The 18,242-nt window shown below is 35.6% G+C and overlaps 1 protein-coding gene across 1 annotated transcript in view; it reads left to right on the top strand.

Moving 5' to 3' along the window:
• The window catches only part of GPR176 (G protein-coupled receptor 176), a 133,285-nt gene extending 124,846 nt beyond the window's left edge, over positions 1 to 8,439 (top strand). Inside the window, exons 2-3 of the mRNA XM_051977064.1 lie at positions 72 to 324; positions 4,971 to 8,439. Coding sequence (XP_051833024.1) covers positions 72 to 324; positions 4,971 to 6,093 — 1,376 coding nt within the window. The 3' untranslated portion in view covers positions 6,094 to 8,439. The remainder of the gene's footprint in view (positions 1 to 71; positions 325 to 4,970) is intronic.
• The last annotated feature ends 9,803 nt before the right edge of the window (positions 8,440 to 18,242 follow it).

Genomic DNA, 18,242 nt, shown 5'->3' with positions numbered 1-18,242 from the left:
TTGAGTCTTTGGAGATTTTTTAACCTATGTTTTCTTTGCTTAATTATTTTATGTTTTTGATATCTGGCCAGGAAACTTCATGGTGTTGTGGTCGACCTGCCGCACAACTGTATTCAAATCTGTCACCAACAGGTTCATTAAAAACCTGGCCTGCTCGGGGATCTGTGCCAGCCTGGCGTGTGTACCTTTTGACATTGTCCTCAGTGCCAGCACCCACTGCTGCTGGTGGAGTTACACCATGCTCTTCTGCAAGGTAGTGAAGTTCTTGCACAAAGTGTTCTGTTCCGTGACGATCCTCAGCTTTCCTGTCATTGCTTTGGACAGGTAAGATCATAACGATCATGACCTTCCCTCATTTATTTTTTTTTTAATTATTAAAGAGGAAAAAAAAATCAGCAGTCCTGATTATCAGGGTTCCCCAAAGTATTTCACTCTACCACCTGGCAGGAATACTGAGCATCTGAAACAGTTGCTGCAGCATGATCCATTTTTTTTTTTTTTACTGCTAAACAACAGAAAAATACACATAGAGAAGAGACTTTGGTGCATTACATCATTAACATGAAATAATGCATACTATGTTGGGATAGCAACTTAGCAGGAAACAATGATATTTGCACTATTGTATATGGTTAGTTGCTTATCTGACTTTATAACTGTGCAAATGAGTTGATTTACTGAAGATATGAAAGCATTTCTCATGATGTCAAGAAATGACCCCACATTTAGTTAGGCCTGGTTAAATGATTCTGAATTAATTTTTTTTCAGTTATATAATGTGGATATTGTTCCTTCTCCCATTTTCTTTGTTCCTTCAAAGTGAGAAAAAGGACTGGAGAGGGAATTAGGAGTCATGGGTTGAAGTTCCATCTCTAAGACTCACAAGCATCTTTGGGAAGTGATGTTTCTAGAGATATAGGTGGGAGAATATACCCCTGTGGAGTTGGGAGAATTCTCTTTTTCATTTATCTTGCTAAACTTTTAGTCATTCAACAAGAATTTAAATGTCACTATGAGTCATGTATTATGCTAAGCACTGTTTCTTAAATATTTTTGCTTTAAATCAGGAATTAACTTGCTTAAATCTGATAGAAATTTTTTGAGTTGTAAGTTGTATGTATGATTGTGAGTGGGCATAATGGTCAGGGAAGAATTTCATTCAGAAAATAATGTAAGACATGTTATTAATGATTTCCTTATGTATAAAATAGAGATAATGATAGCACCTATCTCATAAGGTTGTGGGAATCAAATGAAATAATATGTAAGATTCACAAGCCTTTGGTGGCTCATAAATAAGGGCTATCTCAGCCAGATTATATGTATGGCTTCATGTTAACCAAAAGCACACAGAAGCGACCCACAGCTGTGCTGACCCACTCAGAGTTCATTTTACTGAAGAGATAGGCTGACTTGTCCCATATTGTTGGAAACTCAAGATTCTAGATGTTGACATTTTTATGAATATCATGGCAATGTGTGAAGAATCTAGCTCATGTGACAGCTAAACTGGGTTCAGGTAATTGGCTTTTCAAATTATTTGCTGAAATACAGTTTCTACTAATAAAGGACTTTAAGAAAGTAAAGAAAATTGAAACAAAAAAAAAGATGACATAATATGCAATTAAAATAGCTCCAACCTGATCTATCTAAACTAGGTATTAATGCTCCTTCCCAATGGAAGTTGGATAAAGGAACAGACTACATAAATTTAACTGATAGCAAGGAGAAGGCTAAAAAATTAGATGCCAATTCAATCATAAATTCCAAGAGGAATTATATGACAGTAAAGCAATACAAGTTTAGGATAGAAACCAATTTTTACACTATTACAGAAGAGGATAGAGAGAGATTATAAATTCTATGATCTGAAAATAGAGAGTTAGGGGAAAATTAGTTTATAAATAATTTAGCGTGAGATCTAAGTTATATCATCCTAAGAGTATTTAAGGCCAATATTGGGAAATGAAGGAACAGAAGGAAAATGAGAAAAGATCTGTCATTTCTAAAAACAATTTTCTTTATCACTGACCTTGAGATGCCTAGCCATGTTTGAATTCTAACATAATATTCCTAATAGTGCAGCATGAAGAATTAGAAGTGGTAATGGGAAGAAAAAAAAGTTAGGAAAAACATATGGAATAGATGAGTTATCTAAATGAAAGATTAATTCTCTACATATTTCAGGGTATTCCAAATGCTATATGTGAATGGAATTGTATAGCAAACTCTGGAACATCATTGAGTCCCTTAAATGAGATGACATCTTTTAATGATACAAACTTAAAAGAATTTAGCCTAAATACTTACATAGGAAAAATCAAGTGGATGACAAGTCCTATTCTATCTATCTACCATGATATGAAATTAGATGGACAGTCTATAAAAGTAGTCATCAGAACATACATATTGAGCAGATATTTCAGATAATGAATAGCATTAAGAAAGGAATAAGAAAACAAGTTGGCTTGTATCTGAGAAATTATACAGTATTTTCAGTGACCTCAACTTTCTTCTTGAAATTAAAAACCTATCTGTTTAACACCAGTGTTATTTTGATAATGCTATGTGACTAAGAAACTTAGAATATCATGTTATTTAAAGAATCAAATAAAAGGCAATGCAAGGGATTTATAGTGGACACAAAGAAGCAAAATGGTCAGAGAAGAATTTCATTCAGAAAATAATGTGAAAGATGTTATCAAGCATATATATTCCTATACATACATACATAATTTGAAATATATGTTTGGAATGAGAAGGTCAGTCATAAAGTAAGAGCTAGGAATAATAGATAGCCTACTGTTTTAGTATTCATATGTTATCAAGAGACCTAAAAGATGTTTCCCTAGCATGTTTGGGTTAATACTCTAAGAAGGATTTTATGGGAAGATATGAACAGGAATTACATAATATAAGAAGACATGAATGGATTGCTCCAATGGATTCCTCCATTGGAGATGGCGTCCAAATCAGTGAAATCACAGATCCACTGAAATATTGAAGGATGATTTCAAACAGAGCAGGAGTAGATGACTTTTATTGGGTCCAGGACTTTCCTTTGAATCTAAATTATAAACATACACACATATATACACATACAAACACACATATCTATATTTATATATAGAGATATATAGTATATATACACAGTGCATATCTATATATCCTCTTTTTAAAATAGAAAATTTATTTTGTTATTATTGTTATCATTTCACATGGAAAAAAGGAAATAAACAACCATTTAATAAATATCTACTATATGCCAGGTAGTGTGCTAAGTGCTTTATAGATCCTCAAAACAAACTCGGAAGTAGGTATTATTATTTTTATTCTTATTTTACAGTTGGTCAAACTGAAGTTAAGATTAAGTGACTTGTCCAGGATCACACAATTCAGATATAGTGTCTGAAGTGAAATCTGAACCCAAGTTTTCCTGATTTCAAGTCCAATGATTTACCAATTATATCATTCTGAATCCATAAAACAGATTAGGATAAGATTACAGATTTAAAGCTTGTAAACTAAGGAGTAGGGTTAATCTTAGAATTCCTGTCTAGCTTTAAATCAATTATTTTATGTGATCTCTGATTATTTGGGACTACAGATTTTAAACAGAAATTTTTCAGTGATCTGACTGAAGAATTCCAAAAAATTGCGGAAGCATTTGCATGAAACTCCAAAAGATGGCCACCTTAAGAGTATAAGGAGTTTTGGATTTCTGTATTTAATTATTATTAGTATTTTTTCCTCTTTTGAAGTGATAAGCTACCCCAACTTTTTTCCAAATCTAATTTTATAGGTGGTCAAAATCACTTAATTACTGTTATGGATATTGATTGACCAACATTATAAAAGTGACTATTGAATTGGCCTTGATTTAACTTGCTAAATTGATTTTGTGAAAGTGCCTGACCATAGTCCATCCTTCATTCTGGCCCCATTCCAGATCAATTTTGAAGCTAATCATAGTACAGAAGTATCTGTGTGAGGGCGTAGATTGAATCTGAGCATAGACATGTTTATTTTAGTGAGTGTGACATCTGCAGGAATAGACAATCTCATAAGTTTACATTCAAGACCTCTAAATACAATTCTGGAAATTATCTTTTATTCTTGAATTGAAAAATAAATAAAATTTCAAGGGAAAAGGCCTCTTCTTACACCAGAGGGATGCTTTGGATAAGTGTTCTTGCCTATGATGATGGAGCTTTACATAACTTTGAATAAATTGAAATTATTTTCCTATCATTTACTTACATAGAAATCATTGCATTTTAGAATTAAAAAGGCCCTCTATGGCCATGTAGTTCACCCACCCCACTCCATGCCTGAAAAAGAAATTCCATCATAATGTAACCACTGATTGATCATCTTGTTTTTACTTGAAAGCCTCCATTGGGGCTGGGGCTGGGGAAGGATCTACCATCTCTCATTTCACTTTGGGATTGTTCTAATCATTAGAGAGATTTTTTTGGTGTTAATACATTTTCCTTCTTGTCCCTTCCATTTACTGCTCCCTCCCTCTGGGACCTCTTCCACAGGACAGCCCTTCATAGATTTGAAGACACTTATCATTCTTTCAGCCTTCTCTTTGATCCTAATAAAGCACAAAGAAGAGTATAAAAGTGTCATTAAAACAGGCTGTGGAATTGACCTTAGGCAAATCACTCAACCTCACTTTCCTCATCTGTATCCATCTCTGAAATTCTCTCATTAGAATTCTAGAATTCTGTCTCTTTACTCATCTAGGCTTCAGTACTCGGCTTCTAGAATTGAGCAGCAAAGGCCTTCCTTCCTTAAATAATGCTTTTGCCTTTTTTAATTGTCAGGAATGAAAGGAAATAATCCAATATATATATTTTTTACTACTTGTTTTAGCTCTGCCCCACTTTTTTATCAATTTAGAAATCAACCAATTAAAATAGTTTTTCTGTTGTGAGACTTTTTTTTTCTTGTCTATCTTGCAGATACTACTCGGTCCTATACCCATTAGAGAGAAAAATCTCAGACGCCAAATCTCGTGAGCTGGTAATGTACATCTGGGCCCATGCGGTGATCGCCAGCATTCCTGTCTTTGCTGTGACCAACGTGGCTGACATTTATGCCATGTCCACCTGTACAGATGTCTGGAACTATAACCTGGGCCATCTGTTGTATGTCCTGATCTACAACATCACGACCGTCATCGTACCCGTGGCCATGGTCTTTCTCTTCATGATTCTCATTCGCCGAGCCTTGAGTGCCAGTCAGAAGAAGAAAGTCATCATCGCAGCCCTGCGGACCCCCCAGAACACCATCTCCATCCCTTACGCCTCTCAGAGGGAGGCTGAGTTGCACGCCATGCTGCTCTCCATGGTGACCATATTCATCTTCTGTAGCGTCCCCTACGCGACGCTAGTTGTCTACAGGGCCGTGCTCAATGTCTCCGATACATCGGTCTTCCTGCTGCTCACTGCCATCTGGCTGCCCAAAGTGTCTCTCCTGGCCAATCCTGTGCTCTTTCTGACTGTAAATAAGTCCGTCCGCAAATGCTTGTTGGGAACCTTGGTTCAGCTTCACCGCCGGTACAGCCGCCGCAATGTGGTCAGCTCAGGGAGCGGGGTCCCTGATGGGGCCCTGGAGCCCAGCATGCGTTCGGGAAGCCAGCTCCTGGAGATGTTCCACATTGGGCAGCAGCAGATCTTCCGATCCACAGAGGATGAGGAAGAGAACGAGATCAAATCCATCAGCTCCACTGACTACCAGGTAAAGGAAATCCCTGCTCATAGCCTGGAGGGAGAGCAAGAACTCCAGTTCGCTAGTCCCCCAGCGCCACCTGGCACGGTGGATTCTGTGGGTCACGGGGTGCTGGCAATGCCCGCAGAGGTCGAGGTGGCCCCTGAAAAATATTCTCTGCAGTTTGGCTTTGGACCCTTTGAGCTGCCTCCCCAGTGGCTCTCAGAAAACCGAAACAGCAAGAAACGGTTGCTTCCTCCCTTGGGGAACACTCCAGAGGAACTGATCCAGACCAAGTTGACTAAGCCTGGAAAGGTGGAGCGGAAGATCAGCAGAAACAATAAAGTCAGCATCTTTCCGAAAGTGGATTCTTAGCAAGGGCTGGAGCCCTGGTGCTCTGCCTTTTTGAGGTTGACCATATTGTGCGATCCCATGGATCGGCATTGAAATCTCTTTTGGTGTTTGTATGTGCCAGAGACAGAAACGGGAAAGGGAAACATAGATCCAAGTATTATTATTATTTTTTTGTATATGTTTCTTATGTCACAGATGTTAATGATAAAGTTCACATTCTACTTTGTGGAAACTACAGAGGTTCCCTCTGACCCTTATATACTTCCCCAGGGCTTCTCCTCCAGGCTCCCATATTTACCTGGTAGGTTAGGAACCTAAGAAAATCACTCAGCTGACAGCTGTCTGAAGGAAACTCAAGATGACTGCAAATAATAGATCATAAAGACAAAATAAAATGTCTCATGTCTCTGAATATCACTTAAATTATTAAGGCTTTAAAAAAAATGTTTATCTAGGTCTTTTACTTCCTAGGAGGTTAAACCATTTTAATTGACATCTCACAATGATTTCTTGTTATTTATACTGTCACATAGGAAGGGGATATAAATCCCCTTTCTATCTTATATATATGGAAAATGAAATACCAACTACCACTAGTAGTGTAAAAAACTTTTAACACCTAGAAGGTAAGCTTCATAGACCTATTCTCTAAGTTACAGTAAGTATTCGAGAATATGTGTAGCTGCAAAGTACTGAAAATTACCCTCATATCCTCTTCCTCTTCCATAGCTTGTTACAGCATCAGTAACTGAAAGAGGCAGCTGGGAAGAAAGAGCTGGTCTCAGAACTAGGAAGACCTGAATTCAAGGCCTTCTATTGACACACACTGGTTGAGTAATTCCAGGCAAGTTACTTAATCTTTCTATTTTCTTGGCCACTTACTGAAACTGTAAGGTGCCAACCTGCTTTGGTAGAGAGAGTTTTTTCATCTGGGAATTCCTTCTCCTATACTAAGAACAGGTCCAATCTTTATCAGTAACTATCTGTTGTTCAGTTGTGTCCAACACTTTGTGATCCCATGTAGGGTTTTCTTGGCATAAAGTACTTTGCCATTTCCTTCTCCAGCTCATTTTACAGATAAGGAAACTGAGGCAAACAGGGTTAAGTGACTTGTGCAGGATCATACAACAAGCAAATGCCTAAGACCAGATTTGAACTCAGGTCTTGTTAACTATAGACTTGATATTCTATCCACTAGGCCACCTAACTGCCCTGTCAGTAAATGAAAAGGACATCCTCAGAATAAGGACCAAGAGAGACTGAGAAGAAAGGAGATGTGTCTTGCACACTGTAATTTTTCTTCTTATTCCATTAAGAGAAAGGGGCCAAATGAAGACCAGCTGAAGTAAAAATACATTGAAAAGATGTAAATGGGTTATCTTTAAAGTTATTTTTGTATAGAACATATTCCCTTTTGAAATTATATGACAATTTCTACTCACCTTTATATAAATTAAATTCTTTGGGAAATCAATCTAAAATGAATGAGAAGCTGAAACATTCAACAAACATTTATTTCCAAGATTTGCTTCTCTCAGATGGATTTCTAGTGTGAGACTCAAGATGCATCCTGGAAGAGGAAGAGCACCTCTTCTAGGGATGTATAAAAAGTTCAAATCCACATGAAAAAAAGAGACATTTTAGGTAACTGAACCCCTACCACCCAAGGCCACTAGACTCTGGTGAGAGTAAAGGAAGTGGCCCTTCTCAAATAAACCCCTTCCCTTTTCTAGTCAGAGAAATGTCTGTCCTTATGAGAAGACTCAGGCCCTCCTTAGGGCTTCCCTCCCATCTTTCCTTTCATTCAGTATGTTGTCATATGTATCTTGAGTGTGAGTTTTAAGGCATAATATTTTGTAAGACTGCCATCCTTTACTGTGGGCAGTTAAAACCCTTATTTTAGTTGCAAGTAATAGCCCTTTGTTACCTCTCTTTGTTGTATTTCCCCTGATGTGGTTGACCTCTAAAGCACAAATAGTGACTGTTATATACACTCTCAAGGTTTGTACTTATATTCTCTCTGTGCATGACAGACCCAACATTTATAGTTTTTGCTAGTGTATTTAATGTGTTCCTTGCAGTGTGGTTTTCAAAAACATGCAAAATCATTACAACTTTGATTTAAAACAAAAATCAGATGGGAAGTTTTGCTTAGTTTACACAAATTTGCCAACTGTGGACATTTCTGTGTTGTTTTGAGAAAATATGGGTATATTACAAATTCTGCTGAGGCAGGTTATGATGGGCATATTTCTTAGATAAGTCTGAAGCAGATTGATGACTTCTGACAAATCAGTGCAGAGTGTATTTCTATGACTTAAAGACACACATTTTAATAAAAATGTAAAAAGCAATTTATAAACTCAAGAGTTGCATTGGTTTCTTTTATTTTCTTTTTTCTCATTTATTGACTGGTGTCACTGTGGAGTTATAATTTTTAAAAATAACTTTTGCAATATTACAATTGAATTTTTCTGTGATATTTCTTAACGTAGAGAATTATAAATATCCAGCAGTAGATACTTATAGATCTTTCTAATAAGTAGTGTAAAATATGGGCAAGGATTATTCCAGATTTGACTTTATTAGATAGAGCACTGAGCAAAAGAAAGGAAAATAGGACAGAGGTGAGAGGGAGCTTCAATTTTCTTTTCTATTAAAGATTTTTAACTTTTTTTTTCCATAGGCCTCTTTTTCATTCTAGTGGAATTTACAGATGGACTCTTTTTCAAAATACAGCTCACTAGAATACATCGATTTCTGAGTTCAAAAATAAAGATTTAAAATAGATTCCTGGGAAAAGCTAATTGTGTGTGTTAAAGTGACAAAATCTGGTATTGGCAAGGAGAGCCAATATTTGTCCTCTGCTTTCAGTCCTTACTGATCTGGATTATGTAAATGTGCCCTGCAAGTGACTCACACCACTCAGCATCAGAACTAAGACCTCTCTGAGTTTCATCCTTTTCTCTTTCCATTTCTCTCTCTCTCTCTCTCTCTCTCTCTCTCTCTCTCTCTCTCTCTCTCTCTCTCTCTTTCTCTCTCTCTCTCTCTCTCTCACCTCTCACCCCAGTAGGAAAGAAAAGAAAAACAAAATAGGAATCAACCTGCATTGTTTTTCACCAGAGCATTAACCCGCATTGTAAATGATTCTCTACTAAGGTGATTCATCCCTCACGTGTATTAAACTCGATTGATCTTTTGCAACACTTAATCTGCCCTGTTCTCAGTAGAATTCTATAGCCAGAATACATATACACTAATGGCAGCTGATCAGAATATATGAGACTAAAATTGGAATTAAGATTCAAGGCAGAAAGAAAGAAAAGAACGAAGGAAACAAGCATTTACCAAGTACTTATTTTGCAGCTAGGTGGCACAGTGGATAGAGTGCTGGGCCTAGAGTCAGGAAGACCTGAATTCAAATATGCTTCAGACACTTACTAGCTATGTGACCCTGGGTGAGTCATTTAATCCTGTTTATCTCAGTTTCCTCATCTATAAAGTGAGCAGGAGAAGGAAATGGCAAATCACTTTTAAGTATCTCTTCCAAGAAAACACCCAAGTCACAAAAAAATCGACTAATCAACTAAAGAACAACAAATGTATTAGGTACTTTACAAATATTAGCTCATTTGATTCTCACAACAAATTTGTGAAGGAAGGGCTATTATTACTCCCATTTTGCAGTGGAGGAAACTGAGGCTGACTATAATTAAGTGACACTTCCAGGGTCATACAACTAGTATCTGAAGTTGAACTCTATATCCGGTGTTCTATACTTCACACCGCATAGCTGTAAAAAGCAGGGTCAATGGTCTTCCTCTGCTTACTGCAGGTTCTGTAGACTACTTTCCTGTTGATATTCTGGGGATTGGTCAATTAAATGAGGCACTACAAAGTACCTAGAATGCTAGCTTTAATTTAATCTTATTGTGAGCCTCTCCTACTATTTATATCCTGAAGACTCAAAATTAATCTAATTCCACACTGTGAACAAACAAAAAGAAATTTAATAAGTAACTGGGAGGATAAGTGTAGCAGTGTTTACTAGGGACTGATGAAAGAGCCAGGCTTAGTGGAGTTTATGGATGGCTGCTATTGATTTCCAGAGAATGACTCATAAAAGAGTGGAAGACATCTAAATATAAATTCTTTGATTTCCTTCCCCCTCTTCAAACACTCCTGAGCTGGCTTGCTCTTCAGGTCACCATTGACCTGAAAAGCATTGTAAATGTTAAACTAGCAAGAGAAGGCAGGCTCAGGGCTGATAATGAATGATCAATGATGACTCCATGATTCCAGAGGACTCATGGACATTCTTCTACCCACCTCCTGACGGAAAGGACATGGACTTAAAATGTAGATGGAAAAAAGTCTATTTTTAATATGACCAAGAATTTGTTTTGCTTGAATATACATGTTTGCAACAGATATTTTGTTTTTCTTTTCTTTCCCACTGGGGTGAGAGGTCAGAGAGAGAGAGAGAGAGAGAGAGAGAGAGAGAGAGAGAGAGAGAGAGAGATAGATCAGTGGAAAGAGAAAAGCAGGTTTTTGTTTAAAAAAATAAAATTTAATTTAAAATGAAAGTATTTATTAAGCACTTGTCATATACTAAACACTGAGGAAAGCAAGACAGTTCCTGTCCTCTAGGGGATTACTTTCTAATGGGAGAAGACTGCATAGAGAACAGAGATTTAGAAAAAAAAGGGAGCCATGATCTGAGAAGTCACAGAGATGGTGAATGGATTCCAGGCATGTATTTTGGATCTTTGGAGCAGAAGTGTTTCTTTAAGTATATTAATAATTTTGTAACTTAAACCCTCTCTACTTAAAAATGAAGTGGCCTCTCTCAAATGTCTTTTTATATTCTTATTGCTAAGAAAAGCCATTCATATTTAGTATTCATTACAAAGGAGTTACTATATTGAACATAGAAGAGTTATGCTAAGGTAATAGGCCAAAATGCATCACACACAAAAATTCAACACATATCTGCAAATGAGCTTGCCCTTTGTGATTTTTTTTTGAACTTCACCTTTAAAAAAAAGGCACAATGACACACGCAAAAGATATTATTTGTTAAATGGAAAAAGAAGTTTTAAAATAACCTAAGACCTAAGGAAAACAAAAACCTAATTCTCTGACTTCTGCTGCTTTTCAGTAAAGATTTTATTGGCTATATTAAATTTGAAATAAAAAGATTTCCCTAATTACATGTAAACTAACATTCTTTTAAAAATTTTTTTTGAGTTTAAAATTCTTTCCCCACTGTCCAGCAAACAATTCATTATAAGCTTATGCATATGTAATCATACAAAACATATTAGTCATATTGTGAAAGAAAACAGTGAGAAACCATTTAGTATTCTTGTCTATTCTAAGAGTAATTAGAATCAATGGTATAGTGGGAAGAATACTAGTTATTAAATCAGAAGACCTGGCTTAAAATCCTGTCTTTGGTGCTTATTTCCTGCATGTTTTAGGGCAAATCTTAACTTTCATGGACCTCTTTTTTCCTACTTTTTAAAAAGAGGGTTAGAATAAATGACTTTCTGAGGTTGTTTCTATGTCTATGATCATGATTACAGCTTTGGTGAAACTGGGAAAATAAAAATTACCTTGAACAAAGAAGTATCATAGAAAATTATTTTAGTGCGATTGTGATTCCAATAAAGAAAGGACCAATGATTTGTCACCATGGAGACTCTTCTGAAAATATCAAGGGAATTTATGTATGAACCTAGTCTAATCATAAACTAACATGTCACTTAGAATGAAGAGCACATTCCAGATTATTCCTGCTTTGGATACATCCTCAAGATAAGTTTTCTCAAATAAATCTTCCTCTCAGACTCTTGCTTCTATTAGACCTACTGTTTACTTCCAACTGAATCAACAAAAAAAAATCAAAAGCAAATCATAATTCTCAAAGAAAGGTAGGAAACAGGGCATCATGAAAGGTAAAAGTCTCAATTTTACTCACATCATGCAGGTAATATGCTGTGTGAAATTCTCAGATAAATTTTTTGAATACCAATTCATTCAGATAATAAACCTTTATTGACTTTGGAAACTTGATTGCTCTGGGGCATTTGAATAGTTTTATATTTTTCCCCCTCCACATGTCTGCTTTTACAGATAGCTAGTTAGTTAATCTATAGTAAACATCTTTCTTTGTGCTGGGCACTGTGCTAACTACTGAGGATACAAAGAAAGGCAGAAGACAGTAGTACCCTTTCTTGAGGACCTCACAGTCTTAATGAGGGAGAGAATATGCAAAGAACTGTGGATAAACAAGCTATGAATAGAATAAATTGCAGATAATCAACAGAGAAGACATTAGGATTAACGGGGATCAGTTAAAGATGGGATTCTTCTTGGGACTTGAAAGAAGCCAGGGAAGTTAGAAAGCATAGATGAAGGGGAAATATATCAAAAACTATTTAAAATTTATATTTAATTTTTTTAGATATTTAATATTTTAGTTTTTCCTAGTTATATGTAAAACAATTTTTACATTTAAAAAAAAAAACTCTGAGTTTCAGATTCTCTCCCTTCCTCCTCACCCCACCCTTCATTAAGAAGACATATGAATTTATGTAAAACATTTCCATAAAGTATTGTAAAATTTTAAACTAAGGTCATTGTATATTTAGTCAATTATTTTAAAGAGGTATTGCAGTTTTTTTTCTCCTTTGAAGCAAATTTAATGACAACACATTATTCCAGCATCCCAATAGATGACAATATTATCAATATGGGTATATCTACCCATTCAGTAAATTCGCCAAAGGGCATTCATGCAACTTGTTGGGGGAAAGGGATACGTTCTCTAGACATCTTAACATTCTCTAGACACCTAGCATGGCTCATGTCCCCCGCAGGCTTGTCTATCAGTTATCACTCATTCTGCATGTGATCAGACCATATTCACTTTTGTGGATACATTTTGTATTGGTTCACATAAAAAATGAAGGCACTTGTGCATTTTAAAGATATTTATTGATAGATATTAACCATAATAGAGCACATCCTGATGAATGTAATATTGTACACTTTTGCATTAAGAACTTTAGGTCATTGGGGTATTATTTAGGCTGAAGTGCTAATTTTGTTTCATAGAGTTCTCATCGCCTTCAAGTTTATACTCCTTAAAGGAATTGCTTCATTGATATCTACTTGTATTTATATGTGGTATAATGTTTCCTTGGAGGATATTGCAAAGCATACTATAAAGATTTTCTGTAGGAAGTGTTTCAGATGGGGAAACTGGAGGCACAGATGACTAAATGACTTGAATAAAGAGAGAAAATAAGTTGAAGAGCCAGAAACCATATAGAAGACATTAAGGCACAGGAGTTTTAGCTGCAGTGCTGATAATCAGCATTATCATAAACAAAATGATCATTACTATTTATTGAGTACCCACTAGGTATACATCATTAGACTGTACGAGGCGGGATGTTAAAAGCCATAAAGTTTAGCAGCTGTTCTTGATGATAATTTCCCAGAATGTCCTTAATTCATCATGAATTTCCCTATACCTTCATTTAATTATTCCATTTGGAGTATTATATTAATGAATTCTTAAAGAAATCCCCAAATTAATTAATTTTACATTGGATCCTTATTGGCACTTCTTTTGTACCAATTTCCATTTATTCTATCCAGGGTTTACATTGTCCAATTAGTCAGCCAAATCATAAAAAAAAAAAAAAATCTCAGAGTTAGAGACAATCTTTGAAGTAGTTGAGTAACTACCTAAGCCTTAGTTTATCTCATCTGGCCTCTACTAGGAAATCTTTAGTGGTAAAGTAGGCAACTCTTTCCACTTTTAAACATTTCTAATTATTGCTAAATTTTTCTTCATATTAAACTGAAATCTGTTGTTCTTGCACATTTTACTGGATCCATTCTACTCTTTTGGGTGAAACAAAACAAGTGTAATTAATCATTCTTCCTTAAAATAGCCCTTCAAATACTTGAAGACAGCTACCGTGTCTTATCCTAGTCATTTACAGGCTAAACATTGCCACAACATCCAAATCATCACTTTATTTATAAAGTGGTTACAAGTTCATATAACAACCTGGTCTTCCTTCCTCCTTCCTTACCCCCTTCTCCCTCGCCCCAAGACCTGGTTCAAATGCTACCTTCCTACAAAATCTATGCTGATCTCTGCCTCCCAACACCACCAAGTGGAAATAAAATTTCCTTCCTTGGACCTCAAATAACAATTTGTTGTATATTCCTGATGCTTTATCATGTTCCATTTTGTATTATAACTATTTGTAAATACATTATATCCTTCTCACTGAGTATAAGTATCACGAAGGCAAAATACAGGAATTATGGATCTCAGTCAATCAACAAACATTTATTGAACACCTATTGATGTGTCAGGCACTATTTTAAGCACTGAGGTTGCAAAGGAATACAAAGAGCAGTCTCTGCTCTGAAGAAACTCATAATCTAATCTCTCTCCTCCACTGCCTATCTCTGCATGTTATAAAAGCATAATGAAACCTTATTGAATCTGAGTCTTTATAATTCTAATCTTTATCTTCAAGCATTTGCTGATTATCTACTGACATTTAAAATTCAATTCATTTTTAACAAATGTCAACTGAGTTCCTATTATGTGTATTAAGCATTGTGGAGAGTAGTACCAAAAGGAGGAAAAAACCGTTCCAGTTTCAACCCTCTAAGATAATATAATTTAGTTGGGGAGAAAATAATTATATGCACAAAACAGGTAACATAAATCATAATGTGACTAATTGCCTAAATGATGCAGTCAAACAGATGATAAATGCTACAGAAAATTGGAAAATTGTCTTATTTTTTGGAATAAAACACAATCACTCCAGTTTGGTTTGATTTTGCAGAAGCTCAAGAGTTGGAAAGGTTTTACAAGTCATTTAGTTCAACTCACACTTGAAGAAACACTCTTTCTGCAATGTTCATGGCAAGTTATTGTCCAGTCTCTAATTGAGTACTTTCAGTAATAGCTACTTCCAAAGACTTTCCGTTTTTTTTGTTGTTTTGTTTTTTTGTTTTTTTTGGTAAGCAGTTGGAGTTAAGGGTCTTGCTCAGGGTTACATAGCTAGTGCCTGAAGTTGGATTTGAACTCAGGTTCTCCTGACTCTAGGACTAGTGTTTCATTCACTGTGCTACCTAGCTAACTGTCGCTCCTTTCCACTTTTGAAACACTCTACTTCTTAACAAGTTTTTCTTATTTTGAAATAAAAAAAGATCTTTCTGTAATTTTTAGCCACTATTCCTAGAATTAATCTTGTCCCCCTTCTGTGTAAAAATTCTGCAAATACTTGAAAGCAGTTGTGTCCCCTTTATATCTTCCATCTTAAACATCTCTGAATCTTTCTTATGGTTTCAAATCTCTTCACTATCCTGATTACTATCTAGCCTATTCATTCATGTTCTTCTTCAAATATGATACCTACAACCAAATATAATCTTCTAGATGGTGTCTAGTCTGGGCACATTTCTACTATTTAAATTCATTTTTATAAAATCATAGAATTTCATAACCAGAAGGGACTTCAGAGGGCTTTTAGCAGGATCCATTACAGAGCAGTGGCTCTCTCTACAATATCCAGCTTTCATTCAAAGTAGGGGAATTCTGTCTTCCAACAAAACTCATCCCACTAGGGGACATCTCTAATTCTTAATTTTTTCCCCTAGATCAAATTCCAATTTCTCTTTGTATTGAGCCTAATTCTTCTTTCTGGGGTCAAGAAAAATAAGTCCAGTTTATCTTCTATGTAATAACTTTTAAACATATGAATATATGTACCACAACTCCCAACACATATTTTTATAATTAAACATCTTAATTGGTCCATCTATGCCATTGCTTCAAGTCCCATCACTGTCGTTGTCCCTGCCTTCCATTACTCTGCTTCCTATTAACATCTTTCCAAAAGTTTGTAGCTCAGAATAGAAATCAATACTCCAATTATGATCTGACCAGCTGGGGTCTCCTCAGTTACCTGCCCTTGCTTTCATCTTCTTTATGTGTTGGTAAAAATAGTTGATTGATAAGATCTCTGTGGTTGTAGCTTTCTGGTCTCCCTAACAGTTCCTTTTAATTTGTGTCATCCGATTTTCATTTTTGAGAACTTCCCATCTCTAGCATGCTTCCTTTATAGATAGCTGATAAAGTCTTCTTGCCACTTGAGTAACTACATGGTAAAGTGAATAGAGTACCTGGCTTGGAGCTGGGAAGATCCAAGGTTCAAATCCAGCCTTAGACACTGACTAGCTGGGTGACCGCAGGTAAGTTAATTTAACTTCTGTTTGCATCATGGATATAATAATAGTACTTTACTTCCAAGGGTTACTATATAAATCAAATGAGATAATCTTTGTAAGGCACTTAGCGTATTACCTGGAAAATAGTAAGTTACACTATATAAATGTTAGGGATGAAGATGACAAGGTCAGAAATCTTATTTGTGAGAATAAAGTTTGACTTCCATAAAACGTGCCCACGAACAATCAGATAATCATAGGCATAGTGTTTGTAGAATCGTACACTGGAACTATATTCTTCTTTCAACCCCTCATTTTAGAGTGAAGACATCATTAAAATCTATGTGCTTGGGGCAGCTAGGTGGTACAATGGACAGAGGACTGGCCCTGGAGGCAGAACATATCCTCAGACTTTACACTTACTTAATACTTACTACATGTGTCACTATGGGCAAGTCATTTAACCCTAATTGCCTCTCAAAAAAAAAAAAAACCTATATATTACTTTTTTGACTTCATGCCAATAAAAAGTCTGACTGCTGGACTTGGACTCAGAAGGTCTCACTCAGAAACTTGAAGTTTCTGTTGTGGCAAACTAGGCAAACTAGGCACAGGGACATGATGGAGACAGCTAACTTTCCTCATTTTGGGTTTCTTCCCAGAGTCTTATTCTCTTGTCAGAAAGCTGCAGTGAGGTAATCTTCCATCTCCTCTCGTGAAAATGGAAACCAGAGGAGCCAGAAGTCTCAGAAATGACTGAAGAGTACAAAGGGATTCCTAAAATATGAAAGAAGAGGCTCAAGAACATAGAGACACCATCTTTCTCTAGATATCACCAGTTCTGCCCTGCCCTCACAAATAGAGTCCCAAACCTATGGGCTTTGGGGCTCAAGTTACACAAATATGAATAAACATCACACAATCAAATATGCCTCTGATATGCCTCTATAATAGTAAAGGGTATATATTTCAGTTAAATTTGAACAATAACTAGTCATATGGGATTGACTTTAAAATGCTATAGCAGAGTATATAAAGTTTGCATTTTTACATCATAATTCCTTCCTCAAGTCATAGAATTTAATTCATGTTTTCCTTCATTTGTCAATATTTATACCCCTCAATTAGGTTTTTTTTTTTTCCTAAGGCAAACTCCCTCATTCTTAAGCTTTTTCCAGCTCCCACCCCCAAATTGTTTTCTCTCTTTTTAGTTTTAATTTATTAATTCCTTTTTCTTTTTTCATTTTATCCAGTTACTTAGTTCTTCCCTTCTTTCTTTTCCCTAAAGCAGTCTTGGCCACTGCTGCCCGATCTCTCAGGTCTGCATTAGGGAAAAGAAAGAAGGAAAGAACTAAGTAATTGGATAAAATGAAGAAAGAAAAAGAAATTAATATTAGTAAAACGTTCAATTAAATAAACAAGGAAAATATCTTTTCCTTTTAACTTTTTTTGTTCTTTAGTTTTTAAAATTTCATTTTCTGTGTCTTTTTCTAAAAAAAAAAAAAAAAGGATTTCTTTCACTTGTTCTTTTCATCATAATGTCTTTTCTGTCTATTCTAAACTTCTGTTGTTGAATCATGGCCCTTTCAATTGTTTAATCCTTTAATCTCTATATTCCTCATGGAATTCTAAAGTATCTATTTTGAGTTTCTTCTTCTAAACCATTTTTAATATAGCCTTATAGACTTTGTTTCTCTGGTCCCTTTTTTGATTTGTTTCTCAACTTAGAAATATCAATTTCTGAAGGCTTATTGAATGTCATTGTCCCATGGTAGGAATTCTCACACTTTATTATTGTTATAGTATTGTTATTGTTTGCCTTTACCATTGGTACTTGTCCTCATTAGTTTTGAAATCTCTCCCCTGAACCTCTACCCTTCTATTCTTCTGGGTCA

The sequence above is a fragment of the Antechinus flavipes genome, chromosome 2 (genome assembly GCF_016432865.1).
Source record: "Antechinus flavipes isolate AdamAnt ecotype Samford, QLD, Australia chromosome 2, AdamAnt_v2, whole genome shotgun sequence".
NCBI lineage: Eukaryota > Metazoa > Chordata > Mammalia > Dasyuromorphia > Dasyuridae > Antechinus > Antechinus flavipes.
This window is presented reverse-complemented; position numbering and strand designations above follow the sequence as displayed.